Source organism: Phalacrocorax carbo, chromosome 27 (genome assembly GCF_963921805.1).
Source record: "Phalacrocorax carbo chromosome 27, bPhaCar2.1, whole genome shotgun sequence".
NCBI classification, from domain to species: domain Eukaryota; kingdom Metazoa; phylum Chordata; class Aves; order Suliformes; family Phalacrocoracidae; genus Phalacrocorax; species Phalacrocorax carbo.
Window position 1 is genome coordinate 454,739 of NC_087539.1, and position 18,760 is coordinate 473,498.

At 60.4% G+C, this 18,760-nt stretch overlaps 3 protein-coding genes across 8 annotated transcripts; 2 read left to right on the forward strand and 1 right to left on the reverse strand.

The window, feature by feature from the left end:
* The first annotated feature begins 738 nt into the window (after nt 1–738).
* Nucleotides 739–3,244, forward strand: TAC3 (tachykinin precursor 3). 4 transcript variants are annotated; one of them, XM_064474166.1, is made up of 4 exons: nt 739–2,465; nt 2,559–2,655; nt 2,763–2,786; nt 2,859–3,244. In XM_064474166.1, exons 1-4 carry the CDS (start codon nt 2,364–2,366, stop codon nt 2,999–3,001), a joined length of 366 nt encoding a protein of 121 aa, XP_064330236.1. In that variant the 5' UTR covers nt 739–2,363; the 3' UTR covers nt 3,002–3,244. The 4 variants fall into 4 exon arrangements, with proteins under 4 accessions (XP_064330236.1, XP_064330234.1, XP_064330235.1 ...); XM_064474164.1 differs by having other exon boundaries at nt 740–1,474; nt 2,248–2,465; nt 2,763–3,244; XM_064474165.1 differs by having other exon boundaries at nt 740–1,474; nt 2,351–2,465; nt 2,763–3,244.
* Nucleotides 3,245–3,703: 459 nt separating this feature from the next.
* On the forward strand, nt 3,704–12,510 carry ZBTB39 (zinc finger and BTB domain containing 39). Of its 2 annotated transcripts, none has more exons than XM_064474154.1 (2): nt 3,704–3,798; nt 5,510–12,510. In XM_064474154.1, exon 2 carries the CDS (start codon nt 5,616–5,618, stop codon nt 7,752–7,754), a length of 2,139 nt encoding a protein of 712 aa, XP_064330224.1. In that variant the 5' UTR covers nt 3,704–3,798; nt 5,510–5,615; the 3' UTR covers nt 7,755–12,510. The 2 variants fall into 2 exon arrangements, with proteins under 2 accessions (XP_064330224.1, XP_064330225.1); XM_064474155.1 differs by lacking the exon at nt 3,704–3,798 and adding an exon at nt 4,143–4,439.
* An 841-nt stretch (nt 12,511–13,351) lies between these two features.
* GPR182 (G protein-coupled receptor 182) lies at nt 13,352–17,814 on the reverse strand. Of its 2 annotated transcripts, none has more exons than XM_064474157.1 (2): nt 17,634–17,814; nt 13,352–16,406 (listed from the first exon to the last, which is right to left on the reverse strand). In XM_064474157.1, exons 1-2 carry the CDS (start codon nt 17,797–17,799, stop codon nt 15,304–15,306), a joined length of 1,269 nt encoding a protein of 422 aa, XP_064330227.1. In that variant the 5' UTR covers nt 17,800–17,814; the 3' UTR covers nt 13,352–15,303. The 2 variants fall into 2 exon arrangements, with proteins under 2 accessions (XP_064330227.1, XP_064330229.1); XM_064474159.1 differs by lacking the exon at nt 17,634–17,814 and adding an exon at nt 17,207–17,600.
* Nucleotides 17,815–18,760: the final 946 nt, after the last annotated feature.

Consider the following 18,760-nt stretch of genomic DNA (forward strand, 5'->3'; position numbering starts at 1 on the left):
GGCACCTGAGGGTGCAGACATGCCCTGCCTCCAAGGGCTCCCCCCAGCCTTCCTGCTGCGGGCTGCGTCACGTCCCAGCACAGGGACCTTCCTGCCTGTGCATGGTGAGGGGCGAAAGCCATAAACAAGCCTGCCACAGCCCAGGGCACTATGGCTCTTCACAGCTGCGTTGCACTTGGCACCACACAAGTAGGTGTTATTAATTAATTAGGCCGTCTCTGGCCAGACTCCAATTTAATTAACGTCCCCGGCACTGCAGATGCTGCCCTGCCCCGGGCTGCACTGCCACGTGAGCCGCTGCTGCCAGGCCGCCTTCCCGCGGGGCCGCCGCAGCCGCCTGTTGCTCGGGCTGAAGTGCGTGGCTTTCACTTGTTGGCCTGCGTGTTTCCCCTTCCCTTGCGTCCCTCTGGTTCCCCCCGACTTCTCCTCCCCATCTTCTATCTCTGCACACCCTGGCCCCCTGGCTGGGGTGAGGGTGCGGAGGCACTTGGGGTGGCTGGGGATGAGGGGATCAGGATGCAGGATCAAGCCTGGGCTCCCAGGAGGCTGATTGGGCCGGGGGAGGAACTTGGTGCTGGTCCTGCCTGGGTCACAGAGCGGCCTGAAGAAAGGCAGCCCAGCGTGGGGCTAGACCTGGGGCTGCCAGGCCCTGTCGGAGCCAGGAGTGCTCCCCATGGTTAGTGTGGGACCAGACAGGCCAGGAGCCCTGGAATGGGGCTGGGGAGATGGGCAGGGTGTGCAGTACAGAAAGAGTGTGCGTGTGTGTGCGCGCGCGCACATGTATGAAGCTGAGTTCAGGGCAGCGGGGTCTGTATGTGTGCACGCACATGCACGTGCATGGTGTGTGTGGTGGGAGCCCAAATGATCCCCGCTGTGGTGAGACATCCCGAAGCCTGGCTGCAGAGCAACTGCCAGCAGCTGTTCCAGCACAGCAGGGGCAGGACTGCTCCCACCACGCGTGTGCCCACACGTGTCAATGGCTGCATCGTGCTCAGGTGCGTGTGTCCCCCCCCATGCCTGTGGCACGAGGAGGGGCCGGGAGCTGCGTGGGCATGGCGCTTGTGTGCTGGCCCCCTACCCCGGGGCGCTGCGGCGTGGTGGGGAGCTGGCGTGCCTGTGTGGGCGCACTTGTGCCGTGGTGTGACTCTGCGTGTGTAACGGGTGCCTGTCGGTGACATGGTGCTTGCGTGGGCGTGAAGCTGCAGGGTGGGGGTACCACCCCCCCCGGCCCCCATTGGCGGCTCTCCTCTCGCCCACCCACACCGTGCCATGGGCAGAGCCCCTTATTTAACTCCGCACGGCAGCCAGCACCCTGGTACTTTGCCTCCCAGCTGAACCCGTGCTGGGAGAGCCATCGGTGCAGCCTGTGGCCGCTGCCCACCTCGCCTCGACACATCTCCCACTCCGCAGCCACCAGCGGCGAGGGACACTCTGCCCCCGGCTCCATACTGGGCGACACCCGAGGGCTCAGCAGGTCTGTGCCTCCCACAGTGCCCGGCCCTGGGGGCTTCCCGGGGCTCCTGGGGGACTGCTGTGTCCTGTCCTCACCCGGCTCAGGCTGGGAGAAGGGAGGAGGGGGAAGTTGGTGAAGCCACTGGGAAGGGCATGGGCTGGCAGACAAGATGGGGTGAAGATGCTGCTTGAATTCAGGGAGGTCTTGGGGCAGGGGGGTTCTGGAAGCAAGTCTGGGTCTGGGATCCAGCTGTCAGCAAGGATGTGCCAGTGCATGTGTCAGGGAGTGCGTGTGCGTGTCTCTGTGTGTGTGTGTGCCTGTGCGTCAGGGGATGTGTGTGCTAACACAGGTGAACACGCAGGACTGAGTGCATGCCGGCGTTTGTGTTCCTTGTGTGCCCGCGCTTGGGCTCGTGTGCGTGTTTGCACATTCTGGCTGGTGTGTGACTGCAAAAACACAGCACCATGGGCACGAGTGGTGGCATGGGACCAACAGGTCCACAGTGGACCCCTGCCTCCCTGCACCCTCCCCTTCACCTCTGTGATGCGTCCCCCCATAATGTGCCCCACACCCCTGTAAAGCAGCCCCCGGGCTGCTGCCCCCCGGTGCAGCCCCCTTCCCAGGACGCTGGCAGGGTGCCACCGGCCCGCAGTTCGAGGGGGGGAAGAGATTCACTGCCCCGGCCCCCGCCGCTGCCCCCGGGAAGCGGCGCAGTCCCTCTGGCCGCAGACACGGGCGGGGGTCCCGCCGCGCCCGGCCCCCCCGTCTCCCGTGTCGCTGCTTTCCCTCCCCAGCGCTTGGCCCGGTCCCGGGCTCGCCCGGGCCGCCCCGCGGAGGGGGCGCTGGCTCGGGGCGGCCCCGGGGCCCCGCCGCTCCGCCGCTGACCGCCGCCCCCAGGCCCCCCCCGAGGATGAGGAGCCGACCGGCGCTGGCGGCGCTGCTCGTCCTGGCACTGCCGCTCGCCCTCGCCCGCCGCCCTCCGGCCCCGCCGGGCCCCGCGCCCCCCGCACAGGTACAGCCGTCGGGGCGCCGGTGGTTGGGGGGGCGGCGGGCCGACCCCCCCCCGGGACGCCCCCTCCTCGCTCACCGGCTTCGCTTCCCGCAGGGGATGCCCGTCGCGGAGCCGCTGCCCTGGAGAGCCCGCGGCAGCCCCGGGGCCGCCTTCGCCGCCGTGCTGCAGCTGCTGCGGGAGGGGTCGGCCGGTGAGCGCCGGGGGGCGAGGGCAGGACGGGTTGCGGAGGGTCGGTCGGTCCGTCCGCGCCCGGCCCCCGCGCCGCCGCCGCCGCTCATCCGCTTCGCTCTCTTCCAGGTCCTCCCGCGGCTCCGCAGAAGCGTAAGTCCCGCCCGGTCCCGGTCCCGGTCCCGCAGCCGGGCGCCGCGGCGCTGACGGCGGGTCTCTCCGCAGGGGACATGCACGACTTCTTCGTGGGGCTCATGGGGAAGCGGGCGGCAGAGCCCGGGCGGCCGGCGGGGCGGCGGGGCGGCGGCCCGTCCCCCCGGTGCTCCCCGGGGCCCCCAGCGGCCGGCGGGGCCCCGCGGCAGGCGTGAGCCGCGGGCCGAGCCGGCGAGGCCGGACGGGGCGCGCCCCGCGGACCCCCCCCCCTTCTCCCGCCACGGGGCCGGCCCGGGCTGTGCCCTGTGTCCCGGGGCGAGGCACCGGCACCGGGCACTGCGCCGCGGCGGCAGTACCGGCTGCGGGGGCGGCACGGCCGGGACGCCGCCCACGGACAGCGAAGCCGTCGTGGGACCCGCCGGGGCTGGAGCCGCGCTCCCGCGCTGGGGACTGTGCGGGCCCACCCGCAGCTCCGGCTGTGCCTGTCCGGACACCCGCGTACGCACACCCGTACCTGTATACATACACCTGTTTGTGTACACCCGCATCCGTGCACCTCCATACATCCACCCGTGCCAGCGCGGGACACGCGCCCGCACCGTCTCTGTGTCTTGGCTGCGCCGCGCTGGGGCCCGGCGTGCTCGGCTCGGGCCCGGGACAGCCCACGGGGGTGGCGGGGCCGGGCCGGTGCGGGGCGGGGGGGGGGGGGCGGGGGCTGCCCCGCACCTGGCCCCGTCAGTGAAGATGCGCCGGTGCCCTCTCCCGTGCCCGTGTCTGTCCCCGTGCGCCCCGTGTCAGTGTCCCCACCGTGCCCGCGCCCGTGCTCCCCCCGGCGCCCGTCTCCTCCGAGTGCCCCGCGCCCCGCCCGCCCCCCCGCAGCTCCCCTCCGGGCCGCGGGGGGCGCTGTGGCCCCGCCGCGCGCGGGCGGGCGGAAGGCGGCTTCGGCGGCGGCCGGAGGGCGGGTCGGCGCCTTTGTGTGAGCCGAGCCGGGATGGTGCGGGGCGCCGGGCGGGTAAGGAGCCCCGCCGGCCTCCGGCTGCCCCCCGCCGGGCCCCCGCCCGGCTCCCCGCGCCGCCCCCCCGCGCCGGGCCCCGCGCGACCCCCGCGGGCCTCCCGCCGCCCCCATGGAGCCCCCCCCGGGCCCTCCCGCTGTCCCCCGGGGCTCCCCTCGGAGCCCCCCCGGGGCCCCTTCCTGCAGCACCCCGGGGCTCCCCCTTGGACACCCCACCCCCCCCCCCGTGGCTCCCCTCACCACGACCCCCTGGGCGCGTCGTTGCCCCCCCCCCCCTCCCGTGGGCCCCTCCGCTGCCCCGCGTGGCTCCTCCAGCCCGTCCGGGGGTCCTTGCCGCCCCCCCCCCCCCGCCCCCGTTGCTCCCCTTTCTCCCCGGGCAGCTTCGGGATGCCCTGTCCCCCCGCAGCGGGGCGGTCTGTCCCGCCTGCCCGCCCGCCTGCCCGCAGGCAGCGGGGCCTGCCCGCCCCCTCCTCGCCCTCCGGGGCCGCCTCCTGCCCCCGCGCCCCACGGCTTTCCGTTGCCCCCCCGGTCCCGTCACCCTGCTCCGCCTCTCTTCCCTCCTGTCCCGTCCCCGGGCCAACCCCCCCCGCAGGGATCCCCACGCTGCAGGAATTGCCCACGTCCAGGCGCTTTCTGTGCTGGTGAGCGTTTCCCCTCCAGAGCCTTCCCTGGCCATCCTCCTCCTCCTCGTCCAGCGGTGTTTCCCCACTGCCTCCTCGGGCAGGGGCCGCCCGTGCCTCCATCCCTCGCCGTCCCGGGGCAGGACAGCCTGCCCTCAGCTCCTTATTGCCTTTCCCTGGAGCTGGGGCAGAAGGCAGCCCAGTCCCTTTCTGTCTCCTGCAAATCCCCGCTCTCTCTGCTGGTTTCTGGGGTCATTGCTCTCTGTCATGGGGAGAAAGAGAAGGGATCAGGGATAGAGCTCCCAGGGTAAGTTTGTCAAGACCCCAGGTGGCCCGAGAGCTGGCTGAGCACCTGTGAGTGGGACAGGGTGACAAAGGCAGTGGGACAAGGTGGAAAGATGCGCTCAGGTGGGTTGCCAGTGACATGGGCCAGGTGTGTGGTGGCAGCCTGGGAATACTGCACAAACCGCCCTGCTAAAAGAGTGCTGAAAGGTGCTGCAAGTCCGGCTGTAGCAGAGGAGAAATCCCAGGGAACCAGAGAAGCTGGCACGCAGGGGAGAGTCTGAAATGAGATCCCACCTGCAAACCGAAAGTTACCCTGCGGGTACGGGAGAAATCCCAAGCGAAGGTATGAAGCTGTGGTGGCTGGAGGAGACCCGGAGGTGAAGCCACCGGAGGATGTTAGGAGTCTGAATTTCAGCCCTCCAGGCGGGAGCGTTATCCCTGGCTCGGGGAGAGGAGGGGCGTCTGTGTAACAGGCACCGGTCGGGGCTCAGTTTCAGAACTGAGCGGAGCTGTGAGGCAGAGGGACCTGTGTCCATGGCCAAATAGAAGTTGGAGCTTCAGGCTGTCGCTGGGAGAGTAAACGACTTCTTATTTTACTTGTTTGTGTTTTTCCCTTTGTGCATCTGTCCCTTCCCAAAGAGTCAGTCGTTGAAGTTACAAGATAGGTTTTAGTCAACCTCCGTCTAAGCAGCTGTGCTGCTGCCTCTCTGTTGCTTGTTGGGAAGGTGGAAAACCTGAGGTATGACTAGAGTGACGTCTCTTTGGTTGTTAAGGTATTAACGCTTTTTGCATTTTCCGCTCTCTAGAGCCCCTTGCCCTGCCAGTTTCTGGATGCTAAGCACCTCCTGCTCATGCAGCTGATGAATGCGTGAAGAAGCTGACCAGGAGAGGGACTCTTAAGCAGCTGCTAAGATGGGCATGAGGATCAAATTGCACAGCACCAATCACCCCAACAACCTGCTGAAGGAGCTCAACAAGTGCAGGCTCTCCGAGACCATGTGCGATGTCACCATTTTGGTGGGCACCCGCTCCTTTGCCGCACATAAGGCTGTTCTGGCCTGCGCTGCAGGCTACTTCCAGAATCTTTTTCTGAACACGGGGCTGGATGCTGCTAGGACCTACGTAGTGGATTTCATCACGCCAGCCAACTTCGAGAAGATCCTCAGCTTTGTGTACACCTCGGAGCTCTTCACGGACCTGATCAATGTGGGCGTCATTTACGAGGTGGCGGAGCGGCTGGGCATGGAAGATCTGCTGAAGGCCTGCCATTCAACCTTCCCTGACTTGGAGAGCTCAGCCATCACGAAGCAACCCTCCCTGGCCATGAGCAAAGGCCGGTCAGGTCCTCTGAGCAGCACCTCCTCAGAGCAGAGCCATTCCTTGGGTGAAATCCGGAGCGGCGGGGAACACTTTGGCCCTGAACGGAGTTACATCTTGCACGGAGAAGTGGCAGGCAGCTACAAAGAGGATGACAGGAATACCGTGAGTGAAACCAGCCAAACTCTTCCCCTGATGCATCCGCAGCAGCCTCCCAAGACAGAACAGGAGTCAGATCAAGGGCAGTTTGCTCCTGCCGCGAGCATGGTGACCCAGCCCAGCCTGGGCAGCATGAACATTATTGTTCAAACCACTACAAGCTCCTGCCAGCAGTATAAGGTCCAGAGCAATGGTGACTATGGCAAGAGTGGGTTCTTCACTGCTGATCCTTCCCTGGACATCTCCGTGGGGAGTAACTCCTGTCCCAGCAACAGCGACCACTCTAAAGAGCAAGGTTTTGGGCAGATGGATGAGCTTCAGCTGGAGGATTTGGGCGATGACGAACTGCATTTTGAAGATGCCAGTGAAGAGCTGGGCCCGTCGGAAGAAGTTATTGAGCTGAGCGATGACAGTGAAGAAGAGCTGGCCTTTGAGAACGACAGCCGGGATAGCAAGGCCATGCCCTGCCAGGTGTGCAAGAAGGTTCTGGAGCCCAACATACAGCTGATCCGCCAGCACGCGAGAGATCATGTTGATCTACTCACTGGGAACTGCAAGGTCTGTGAAACCCACTTCCAGGACCGTAACTCCAGGGTCACTCATGTTTTGTCCCACATCGGCATCTTTCTCTTCTCCTGCGACATGTGCGAGACCAAGTTCTTCACCCAGTGGCAGCTGACCCTCCACCGACGAGAAGGGGTCTTCGACAACAACGTCATCGTCCACCCCAGCGACCCGCTACCGGGGAAGATCACCATGTTTGGGGGAGGCCCTAGCTCAGAGCTGGCATGTGCTGCCTGCGGGAAGCCTTTGGCCAAAGATTTCCACACTGTCCGCAACCACATCCTGGAGCACGTGAACTTGAAAAGCCAGACGTGCGGTGTGTGTGACCAGAGGCACCTCAGTCTCTGCAGCCTGATGTGGCACACCCTGTCTCACCTGGGGATCTCAGTCTTCTCCTGCTCTGTTTGTGCCAACAGCTTCGTGGATCGGCACCTCCTGGAGAAGCACTTGGCCGTTCACCAGAACATGGAGGAGGCTCTTTTCCGGTGCCACTTCTGCGGCCAGAGCTTCAAGCTGGAAGCAGCGTATCGTTACCACGTCAGCCAGCACAAGTGCGGGGGCAGCCTAGACATCCGACCCAGCTTTGGAGACCGTCTCCAGCAGCAGGGCCTGCAGAAGAGGAAGCTGCCGGAGGAGTTCCTGAGCGAAGACTTGGCACTGCAAAACCAGCCAGGCAACAGCAAGTACAGCTGCAAGGTCTGCGGGAAGAGGTTTGCCCACACCAGTGAATTCAACTACCACCGGAGGATCCACACCGGAGAAAAGCCCTACCAGTGCAAGGTGTGCCACAAGTTCTTCCGCGGCCGCTCCACCATCAAGTGCCACCTGCGGACACACTCGGGAGCCCTCATGTACCGCTGTACTGTGTGCGGGCATTACAGCTCCACGCTCAACCTCATGAGCAAGCACATAGGTGTGCACAAAGGCAGCCTCCCCCCGGACTTCACCATCGAACAGACTTTCATGTATATCATCCATTCCAAAGATGCGGAGAAAAACACGGACAGCTGATGGGGTGAGGCAGGGCAGGGCCAGCAAAGGAGCAAATACTAATTACAGAAGCTGTGGAAAAAATGTCATTTATTTTATTTAAAGGTCAGGCATCATGGATGGAATCCTCCTTTCCTATTTTTTTTTTTTCTGTTGGCCTTGGTAGGGCCTTTTAGATTGGTGGCATTGTACAAATTAACAGCACGTAAGCTACATCACTGTTTCCAAGAAGTCTGTCGTGTTTACTTACCTCTGGTCCTGTTAGAGGCCATCGAGTTCTGTGTTTTTAGCATTTCTCACTAAGTTTTGAATCTAGATTTTTTTTTTTTAACCTTTTAGCCCACTTGACTAGGCTAACCCTCAGTCTGAGATTGTCCACAAACTGATGCTGCTAAGATTTTTCACACCTGACCTCAGTAGAGAGGGACAGAGCCAGAGCAGGGTGGTGCTGGACTCAAAGAAAAGGAAAACAAAAAAGAAAAAAATGGAAAAAAAGACTCGTTCTGGGCATCACTCGGGTTCTGCTGCTATTGCAAGGAGATGAGCAAAGTCCGTATCACAGAATCAGCTTTGAAGTTGTTGCTCCGTTGCAGGGGAGGTGAGCAGGCAGCATGTGAGCGACACGCTGACATGCAAATGAGCAGGGATACCTGGCGGTAAATGAGCAGGAGGGTGATTGTCGCTCACAAGGGCAGTTCCCGGGCGGTGCCGCTGCGCTCCGGGAGCCCTGCCCGAGCAGGCAGCGTGGCGGGCGGCTTCTCTGCCATTCCCGTGACACGCTGCTCGCTCATGCCCCGAGACCCTGTCTCCAAAGGAGGAGATGGAGGCTTGACACCACCTCTCTGAAGAGCCGGAGCAGCAGGGCGGCTGCGTGGAAGGAAAGAGACGGATGCATGAGCAGAGGGAGCTCTCAGGAGAGTTGCTGGACTGGAGAGGGCAGGGGAAGCAGGTTCATGTCATGGGCTGGCTGCTCCTTGGGAGATATTTTGTGACGGCATGGTCACGCCTAACTTCTGCTGGCCTGCAGCTGACCATTGGGAGCATGCTGACGTCTTCGCGGCTCTCTTCTGCCAACGGCAGCTGTGCACGTCGTGCTCTGCCGGCACTGTGTGTCCCAAGGGCTGCCAGTTGCTGGAAGCGCTGGATGCCAGAGAGTGGCGTCACTGCAGCTGCGTGGATCCCGTCAGATGAGACGTGATGAAGCTGTTGCCTTAACGCCCAAGAAGGTACCTCTGAGCTCTCTCTGCTGAAGGGATAGCCCCCTCCCGTGGCTGCCGCCCTGGATCACCGTGTCCCGGACACGTCTCGTGGCAAACGTGTGTTGCAGGATGTCGCTGGTGCGATGTGAGTTCGTTCATCGTCTGTCGAATCGTGCTGTAACTTCAGCAGGCACCGGCTGGGGGCTGCAGCAGAGCAGCTGCGGGAGCCGGCAGCGATAGCAGCTGGTGAGAACCTCGGCTCAGCCTCTCCTGGACGCGCGTCAGGCGTGGGCTGGGGACTCCTCGGCACGGTGGGCTCTCCCGGCTGTGCTGGCGAGGTCAGCTCTGCCGGCAGTGTTTACACCAGGAAGGGTGGGGATCGGCTTTTTGCTATGTTACCCTGCTGTGGGGCAGAGATGGAGAGGAACAAATATTTCCGATGCCGCAGCATGAGTTATGGCTGCCCTTAGGTAACTCATTCTACCTCACAAACAGGAAGCGCTCAGGGCTTTCAAGCCACAGTCGTAGTAAATTGGCTCCTGCGCTTCTGTAAAGATATGCTGTTACAAAACAAAACTAGTGATTTGCAAACCCTGTAAACTCATCCCGCTTTCCCCTCCTTTTGAAGGGACAACCCGTGGCAGAGGAGCGGCATGGGCTGGACACGTGGTTGGTGAGCTAGGAATTCCTGGGGGTTGCTCCCCCCGCTCCGCTGTGGCCTTGGGCAAGTCACTTCACCTCTTTGCCTCAGTTTCCTCATCTGTAAAATGAGGGCGGTAACACTTGTGGTACCTACCTACCTCCCGTGAGCGCAGTGAAGATTGCTGGCTCGTACCTGCCAAGTGTGTGGGAGATGCAGAGCGCTTAGTGAATATTGACATTTAGCATCCTAGGGAAATGACAGCCTCCGTCCTTTCCTGTTCTGTACCAATTCCTGGACCTGGCTGGGTTGGTTTACTCCTGCTACAGCCTTCCCCATCGAAAGCAAACTTCTCTTTAGCCCCGTCCACATCACAGTCCTGTGAAACAAGCTCTGCAGCAATACAAGAAGTGGGGGGCGGCTCTGCCGCTGCGCCTGCGGAGGGGCTGGGGGAAGCAGCAGTGTGGGTGCTGAGGGGCAGCAGCGCTGCAGTGTCCCCTGCGGTTTGCAGAGCACGACTCCCCATCGGCTGGGCACGTTGCTGTTGGGAGCGGGAGGAGTTTGCATCCCAGGGAGAGGGGGTTTGGAGGGTGCGGAGATGTGCAGCTGCTTGAAAGCCCCTGCCCGTCAGCTCCATCCGTCTGGTTTGCCTGGAAAGCGGCGTTTCCACCACGGCAGCTCCGGGTCCAGCTCCACTGTGACAGGGGAAGAGGCAAGAGTCAGTGTCGAGCTGTGTCCCCGCCGGCAGTGCTGAGCCCTGGCCGGACCTAGTGACTCTTCCCAGGCAGCTCCTTCATCCTGAGCATGGGTCATCCTCAGTCACCCCGGGGACCTGCAGTCCCCGAGTCCGATCCCACTGCACAGAGGTGGGGTGGGAGGAACGGACCTTGCTGAGGTGGAATGGGAGGACAAGGCTGAGGATGAGGCTGTTGGGAGTTTGTGTCCTTTCCCCAATTCCTCTAATATTGGCTGGGTTTGGGACCAGCTGGCATTGCCCTGGGAGGTGTTAAACTGGATTGGTCCTGATTTTGGTGCCTGGAGCCTGTCTTCAGAGGAGGAGAGGCACCAAAGCGATCACCAACCCTGGGGCTGTCCAGGCTGTGCCGCGTGTGCTGCTGGAGCTCTGGTTTCCAAACTCCGGTCTCATGGTGCCGGTCGGTTGCCAGGCCATAGTCTGTGATCTCTAGCTGGTCTGCAGAGCCATGTTTAGCCTAGTGTTGTTAAGTTTAAAAGAAAAAAAATATTTTGAGAACACATGGCGCTCTAGGAAAGCATGGGAGTTGAAGGCAGTTTGCTGGAGGCTCCTCTGAGGACCTCTTTGAGTTACAGGGTTTCTTTGTTGTCCTGGTGGTGGCAAGGCGGGCTGGTAGACAGGAATGGATGTGACCTGCTCTGCTCTGGCGATTGCTATGAAGGATGTGAGGGAGGCAGACAAGGCTTAGGAGAGCTGAGTCCTTAAAGCCTCAAGACCCTCCTAAAATGTCCCAGAAGCTGTGATGAGCTTTTGGATGGGTTGGGGTGCTGCCACACAGTAGCATCTGCAGCCCCATATCTAGTTAAGCTGTGAAGCAAAAGCCTTTTGTGCACATAAACCAAAAAGAGAAGCTTTTACACTGAAACGTTAATGGGCAAAGCAAGCCCACCCTTCTAAGCACAGGGACAGGAAAGCAAAAGCCCACCTCGTTTTCTGCTGGTTGTTTTTGGTTGTGGGGATGGGGTGGGGCGACTGGGTCTTTGGCGTTTCTGTGTCTTGGATTCTTTCCTGTGTTATAATTAATTACTGCCACATGAAATATCCTGAGACCAGCAGCGGGTCCCGTCTGCAGAGGGGCTGCAGGGACAGATCTGGACCTGCAGCGCTCCTGCGCTGGGCTGGCCTCGCGCTGCAGCTCCTCCTCGGAGGGGTTGTCCCAAGAGGGGTCAGAGACCTGCGCTCTCCCTCCCCTGGCAGGGTCCTGGGCCTCTCCAAGCCTGCGGCCAGCGTCAGAGCTATGTCGTCCCTGTCCCCTCGGCAGTGGGGCTGTCCCCGAGTCCGGCCAGCCTGGCCGGGAGTCCCAGCGTTCCTCCAGGAAGCTGTGTGGATGGAGCAGTGGGGCTCATCCGAGCCCCCCACAGGCTTCGTTGCCCCGAGGAGCCGTAGCTCCAACCTGGCTGCGTTGCGGCGGAGGCACCCGGTGATGGCAGGGGCTCCCGGCCAGCGGCGCGGGGCTCTGTGTGTGTGCCGGGGGCGCAGCCGCGCACGGCTCTGCGCTGGTGGCCAGGCGCTGTTCCCAGTGGTGGGGAGCTGGGGTGGGGACCCCGCGCCTGCGTCCGTTCCTCGCTCCGCCGCTGACTCGTGGCGTGGCCTTTGGCAAGCCGGCTCGCCTCCTGGCCTCGCTTCCCCCCACTGTGAACTGGGGGGGGGACACACACAACACTTACCTACCTCGCCTGGGGCGGCTGTGAGGTTTAACTCGCGTTTGCAAAGTGCTCTGGGATCCTCGGGGTGCAGGAAGGGAATGCGGAGGGGAAGTGCTTCGCCATGAGCTGTGCTGGCGGTGTTCGCCGAGAGCGGCCGGGTCGTGAGTCCTCGTGGGAAACCCTGACACAAAATCCCTCTCCAAAAGGCAGTGCTTCGAGACTGGTCTTACTCTGTCTAATCAACCGCAAAGTTCAGTTTTATTCTCCCCTTTCTCAAAAGATCCAGGTCTCTTAACAGAATAATTAAGCAGAAGAAAAAGAGTTGAATTGCTGTCTAACCTTTTTGTTAAGTTAATAGTAGGTACTGACCTCCTGATATTTAAGTGTTTACTATCTCTTTGCTGTAAAGTTTTGTATATTTTGTAAACTTTCCCCCCAAACAGTAGATGTCTAAAATTGTTGTACATCGGGTTCTTTTATACTCCATTGTTCAGCACAAAGTGTGGTTTTTATTTAGAATAATAAAATGCAAAATGTTGACCTCTTGTACCTTGCTTCTTTATAAAACTTGTGTCTTTAAATGTGCAGATTGGCATTTCTGTCTCTTCAGGAGTGCCTGGGAAAGCACGTGAGCCGTTCCTGGTATCCTGCTCCTGTGCTGTGCTCTGCAGGATTTGTGGCACGAGTCCAGGCAGCCGGGGCCTCTTCCTCGCCACCTCCTCCGGCACCCAGAGCAGCGCGAGGAGAACTGACGCTGGCATTCCTGCAGGCTGTTTCCGCAGCAGGTTGGGAGCAGAGACCTCATTAGAAACCATTTAGGAAATTCTTGGAGTTTGTGTTCCTTGATAAGCCCTTTCTGCGCTGCCAGTGCTGTTTCACTGAGACCTGGACCTTCACAGGCTCGGAGCTGTTGGCTGGCAAGCCAGATCAGCGGGCAAATGCTGCTGGCATTTTCAAGAGCCGCTTTAGCTTTTCTCCAGCAGCGAGGCTTCCTTCTCGGTTCGGGGTTGGGGCAACCTGCCTGCCGGGCACTGCCGTCGTCCGGGGCTGCCGCAGCTGCTCGGGGCAGAGCTGCTCTGGGGCGGGCTAACCTGGCGGGACGGGAGCAAGTTCCCCGTCACCAGCCCGGTGACCAGCAATGGGCACTGGCAATTCCAGCTGGGAGGGTGGTCCGGGGGTGTATAGCCAGTAATTGCTAAAGGTGCCTGTGGCTGGCCCAGTTTACCCTAAGGGGTGGTGAAGGCTCTAAAGGGAGACTAAGGGACCCGGCTAAAGGACTTGCTGGGCTTCAAGCCCACTTCACTGCTTTGGGCTGTATGAGGGTTTATTTGAGGCCACTCTGGCCGTGAGGCCTATGAACAAAGTTGCAGATGCATTAGGAGAGTTAAAAAATCAGAAGTTTAATAGGTCAAATACCAAGTTTTACATGTTTCAGTAACTTGAAATGGAATGTTGCTGTCCTGGTTATGTCACACGTCAAGTGTGTTGTTATTGTGTACTTATCTTCCGTGTCTTCATTGAACGTGGCAGGGTATTAGCAAAAGGAAGCCTTAGGGAAGATTCAGCATCAGAGCTGTGGGTCGTGTCAGCGTGAAGCTGCCTTCACATTCACCGGCCAGTTTTGGGGCTGCTCGGCTTCACTGCGCACGTTGTGCCCAGGAGGGTGGCAGGGACAAAAGCGGTGAGGTCCTGACGACCCCTGCCCCGGAGGACTTCGTCTAATTGGCTCGACACTCTCAAGTTGTGAAACTGTGTGTAAGTAATGCAATTAAGGCAGAGGAAGGGCCGCAAGTTGCTTCCCTCAGCAGGGCGCTGTTGTGTCTGAGGGGACTGGCTTCTTCCCCAGCCGCAGCGCAAAATATTTCTGTGTAAAAGACGGATTTGGCTTTTTCTGTTAAAACCAGTATCCCCAGGTAGTAAGAAGGAACGCCTCTGTGCACAAGGAGTCCTGAAGTGTTTACTGATTTATCCTGTCACAGGGCTCCTGTAAATAGCAGAGCCATTCCCCGCCAGTCCTGTGATAACTGTGTGCCCGTGTTAACCCCTGGTCGTGGGCTTCTCCCGCAGCCCGGGACATCCTGCTCCCCACCCCACCGCTCTGCTGCGAGCATCCTGTCCCTAGATTTGCTTATGCTTTGCTTTTTTAAAAATGTGTTTCTTGAGCAGCTCAAGGCCTTTGGTAGATTTATGAACTCCCTTCCAGTGACTGTCGCTCTTTCACCTTCCCCTGCCGAGGGCTTGACCCGCAGCACGTGACTTAGCAGAATCCGGACAATGATGAACTTTCTCCGGATGCTCCAGTTTCTTACACAGCCCAAGCCCAGCCCGTGCTCCGGCTCCGAGGCTTTCCGCACGCGTACGTGTTCCCGCGGGGCATGCTCCAGTGCGACTTTGATTGAAAAAGAGCACACGTGAAGGGCTGCTGGAGCCTGCCAGCGTTTAAATTTGTGCCCAGTGGCCTTAGAAACCTGCCAGGAGATCCCTAAAGGAGGTGGAGTTTAATGGAATGGGTCTCCTGCTGCGAAACACAAACTGGGCACCCCAGCTCTGCTGCCGCTGGTCACGTTTGGAAGCAGCTGTGCCCAGTCAAACCCAACTTTAACCATCACTAGTTTACTGCTGGGTTTGCAAAATCGCTCTCAGTGAGTTGCTGATCTTGAACCTCCCCGCATTAAAGCTCAGGTCTGTGTTGTGCTCGGCCCCTCAGGGTCGCATTGCCTTCATTTCTGTAAAATCAGGCTTTCAGCCATTTTCTGGGCATGGGGAGAAGAGGTTTGTGTTTCGAATGAATGAATTTCCTCTCTCCTGCTTTGGATGGCAGAGGGGCAGCACTCACCGGGCACCTCTGCAGCACCGCGTATCCGGAGCACGTGGATAAATGTAGGTCAGGGGCTGCAGAAAAACTTGTGGTGAAGGGAAAGGATCATGTGCCCCCAGCCCCGCGGCTGGGGCGGGTACGGGGGTCGGGTCCCAGGGGCCGGATTTGTGTTCAAACTTCCGAGCAGGCGGAGTAATGCACTTTATTACTGCAAGTGTTTCTTTTGGAAAACAGGAAATATCACATTCTCATATTCTTTCTTTAGCTAAATAGATCTGATAGAGCAGCACATCAGAGGCAAGAAGTCTGTGGCTCCCCACACCATCTCATTTCACGTTTGGCACCCTGCCCTGCCTTCAGAGCACAGGAGGTGGCCAGCCAAGAAGTGCTGTTTAAAAGCAAAGTGTCTGCTTATCACCAGGAAAAACAATCTTACTGACCTCAGTGAGTGCAGGGAGCTGTCCCCCCCCCCGCAACCGCTCGCCAGCGAAGAGTGCGAGAGTCCGATCCCCCTTAATTGGGAGGGTTGTTGTCCTTTGTGATGACTATGGAGTGCTGCGTGGTGGAGGAGGAATTGTCTGGTCCCTTCTGGCTGCGTTGGTCTTTGGGGATGTACTTAACCACGGCAGAGATGAGCTTGCTGCGGAAGTTTTTGCTTAGGAAGTTGTAGAGGACTGGGTTGATCACGCAGTGGAGCAGGGTGAAGCAGTCTATGATGTCATAGAAGAAGTAGAGGAAGTGGGCGAAGGTGCAGTGGAGGATGATGTGGTTGCCATCGAGGGTGAGCAGCGTGAGCATGATGTGGAAGGGCAGCCAGCTGATGAGGAACACCACGATATAGGCATAGATGAGCAGACAGTGCTTCCTGCTCTCCGGCTTGGTGCGCTTGATGAACCTGGCTGTCAGGACGTTAAAAATGGTGATGATGGGGAAGGGGATGAGGAACCCGATGGTGGTGGTGGCCAAGCTGACTGCCAGTGCCCATTCGTCATAGGTCTCGAAGGGGGCCATGAAGATGCAGATGGGCTCTCCGGTATTGACCAGCTGCATGTGAGCAACCTCCAGGAATGGGATCGCTGCTGCCAAGACCCAACTGCAGGCGCAGATGATGCGGCGTGCGCGGTGCTGGTGTTTACGCCAGAAGAGGGAGGAGCTGGTCAGGGACACGTAGCGATCCACACTAAGGCAGGTGAGGAAGAAGATGCTGGCATACATGTTGGCAAAGTAGAAGTAGTGCGTGAAGCGGCAGAGGAAGCTGCCCCAGAGCCAGGTGTAATCCAGCATCACCTCCAGCATCCAGATGGGCAGTGAGAGCAGCACTCCGAGGTCAGCAATAGCCATGTTGATGATGTAGAGGTTGACCAAGCTCTTGTTGCCCCGTGTCTGCCAGTTGACCCAGATGACAAGGAGGTTCTCCACCAAGCCCACCACGAAGATGACCAGGTAAAGGATGAAGAGGATCACCCGCTTGACGTTCTCATCCAGGCTGAACTCGCAGAAGGTGTAGGTGTAGTTGAGGAGGTGGAAGAGCTCGGACCAGTTGTGGTAGTCCCCATACTCATTCAGGAGAGTGTGCGTCTCGGTGGGGACAGTGGTTGCCTCAGCCATCCTGGTAGCTGCAAGGAAAGGGAAAGCACTGAGTTCTGGCTCAGCGGCTGCACTGAGCCAGACAGCTTGCAAACACAGAGAAACAGCCGATCTCTCCTGTCAGAGCTCAGTCCTCGTGGAAGGCTCGGGAAGTACCCATCTGTACTTTTTTTTAATCCAGTTTTTACTCCTGTGGTGAATTCCCGCATCAGCCCTCAGAAGAGACTGTATCCGCACTGGACGATAACTTCATGTCCCAGGCAAAACGCAAGCCACAAGCACCAGCCGCCTGTTCACCCACACGTGCTCCCAGGTGGTGGCTGTCCCCTGTCCCACAGCCTGGTCAGCCAGGGCTGGGGACCGATGGACAGGGGGGACAAAGGGCAGGTGAGAGTGCCCGCAAGCCCCGAGGTTCAGCAGCATCAGTCACTGCAGGAACGGGGCTGTCGACCCAGGAGTGCAGCAGGAGCCACCCCCCCAGAGGCTCGTGCTGTCCCCCAGACACCTCTGGAGCCAAGGTCCTGCCGCCACGGAGCCTGTGGGAATCCCGAACCCGGCTCTGCTGCTCTGCCCTTGCACGCAGCGACCAGCTGCGAGGTGTCCGGGGCACAGGCAGGCACCCGGGCCATTGAGTGCACCAGCAACCACGTCTGCTCGACTCTTCGCCAGCGGGAAAGCCCCCGTCCCCCACCCAAGCCCTTGGTGTGCGGTTGCCTTATAAACCCGGCTAGACGCCCTCGCTCTGCCTGTCTCGCAGCTGCGTTGCTGGGAGCTGTCAGGACTTCCAAGTAGGTGACAAAATTATAAACTTAAGGGAAATGCAGTTGACCTTAACATCCTTTTATTGCCCCAAGTGTGAGATCTCCAATCCCGGCACAGCTGCATCCGCGTGACGAAGGCGCCGCGGACCCCGTTCAGGCTCGTGTCGCTGGAAGACCTCGCAAGACCAGCCGTTCCCCTGGGAAAGCCAGAGGGGCGTGCGGTGCCACCGGGGCATTTCCGTGGCTCTCAGAGCCCCGTGAGTGGGAAGCACTGCAGCCAGGTGTCCCCCACAAGACCGTCAGCCCTGCGGGCAAACGGGTGTCACCCGCCCGCTCCCGAAACCATGAAGGTGAGGAAAGCGAGCCCCCCGGGCTGGAGCCCCCCGTCCCTAAGACTTCTCGACCTCCCACCCTTGCCAAGCTGTAGGTCCCAAGAGAGGCCGGTGGGAGAGGGGACAGACGGACACAGGCAGGGAGGGAGAGGCGTTGGCTCACCGGCAGCAGAGCCGAAGGCTGTGCGGAGGGGCTGCTCGGGGAGCGCGGCGATCCTCTCGGCTCGGCGACTCACACGCCTCTGGGAGAGCAGAGCCGCAATGGTGCAGCGCTCGGGGTGGGCTTGTTGGCTGCTTCCCAGCAGGAAATGACCGTCGTGGTCCGACATCCTGAGACAGCCCAGTGTGGGTGACATTTGACTTGATTTCCAGCCCCAGGGCTTGGCTCCCGTTTGATTTTGCCGCAGGACTGGGGATGGGTGCAGGGAGGCCCTGGGCAGGTGTTGGTGTCGAAGCTGTGGGTGCCTGAGGATCAAGTGGGGCTCCTGAGGGCTCCTCCCCTGCAGGTCCCCTCTACTGTCACTCCCATGGGAGCAGCTGCTGCAGCCTCACTGGTCTTGGGGGCTGGATCCTGCCTGGGTCCTGCTGCAACTGTGGGCAGGAGGGGAAAATGCATCCTCTGGGGTGGACCCAGCTGAGCCAGGTCCTCCCTCAGCTCTGGGAGTCCCAAGGGGTTGGGGTGGCAAACGTGCCACTGACTGTCCCTCATGCCCACACATCGCTGGTGAGTTCAGGGTTTCCTTTGGGGGGAAAAGGGCCAAAAGCTGAATGTCTCTGCCAGGTCGGCGCTGCTTGTCACTCCGAGCTGTCTCAGGAATTGATGGCAGATGGCTATCACCACAGAAACACCTCTGGCCAGGCAGCAATTAATCATCGAACCATGATTGCCTAGCAGTTTTGCAGGGGAAGGGAGGGGGCTTGAGCCTTGCCCTGGCACTGGGGAGGGGGCTGACAGGCAGAAAATTTTGCATCAAGCTGCAAGTCCTGCAAAACAATTGCAGGAAATCTCCTTTTCGAGTGCAGACAAGACTTTGTGATCAACAATCGGCTCGGAAGGAAGGCACGGCCGGAGCAGGGAAGCACGAGGGCACTGATAAGTCGGGTCTCACAACAACAAGCCCGGCGCCGGTGGCCCCGCGCGCAGGTACCCAGCCCCAGCAGGACCGAGGCCCCGGGTTGCAAACAGGAACTCGGCAGCTTTGTGCTCGCCCCGAGCGCGACGGGGCGCGTTTCGGCTTGGCCACGGGCCGCTGGGGGGGCCGCGAAGGGCTGCTCTGCCACCCGATGGCT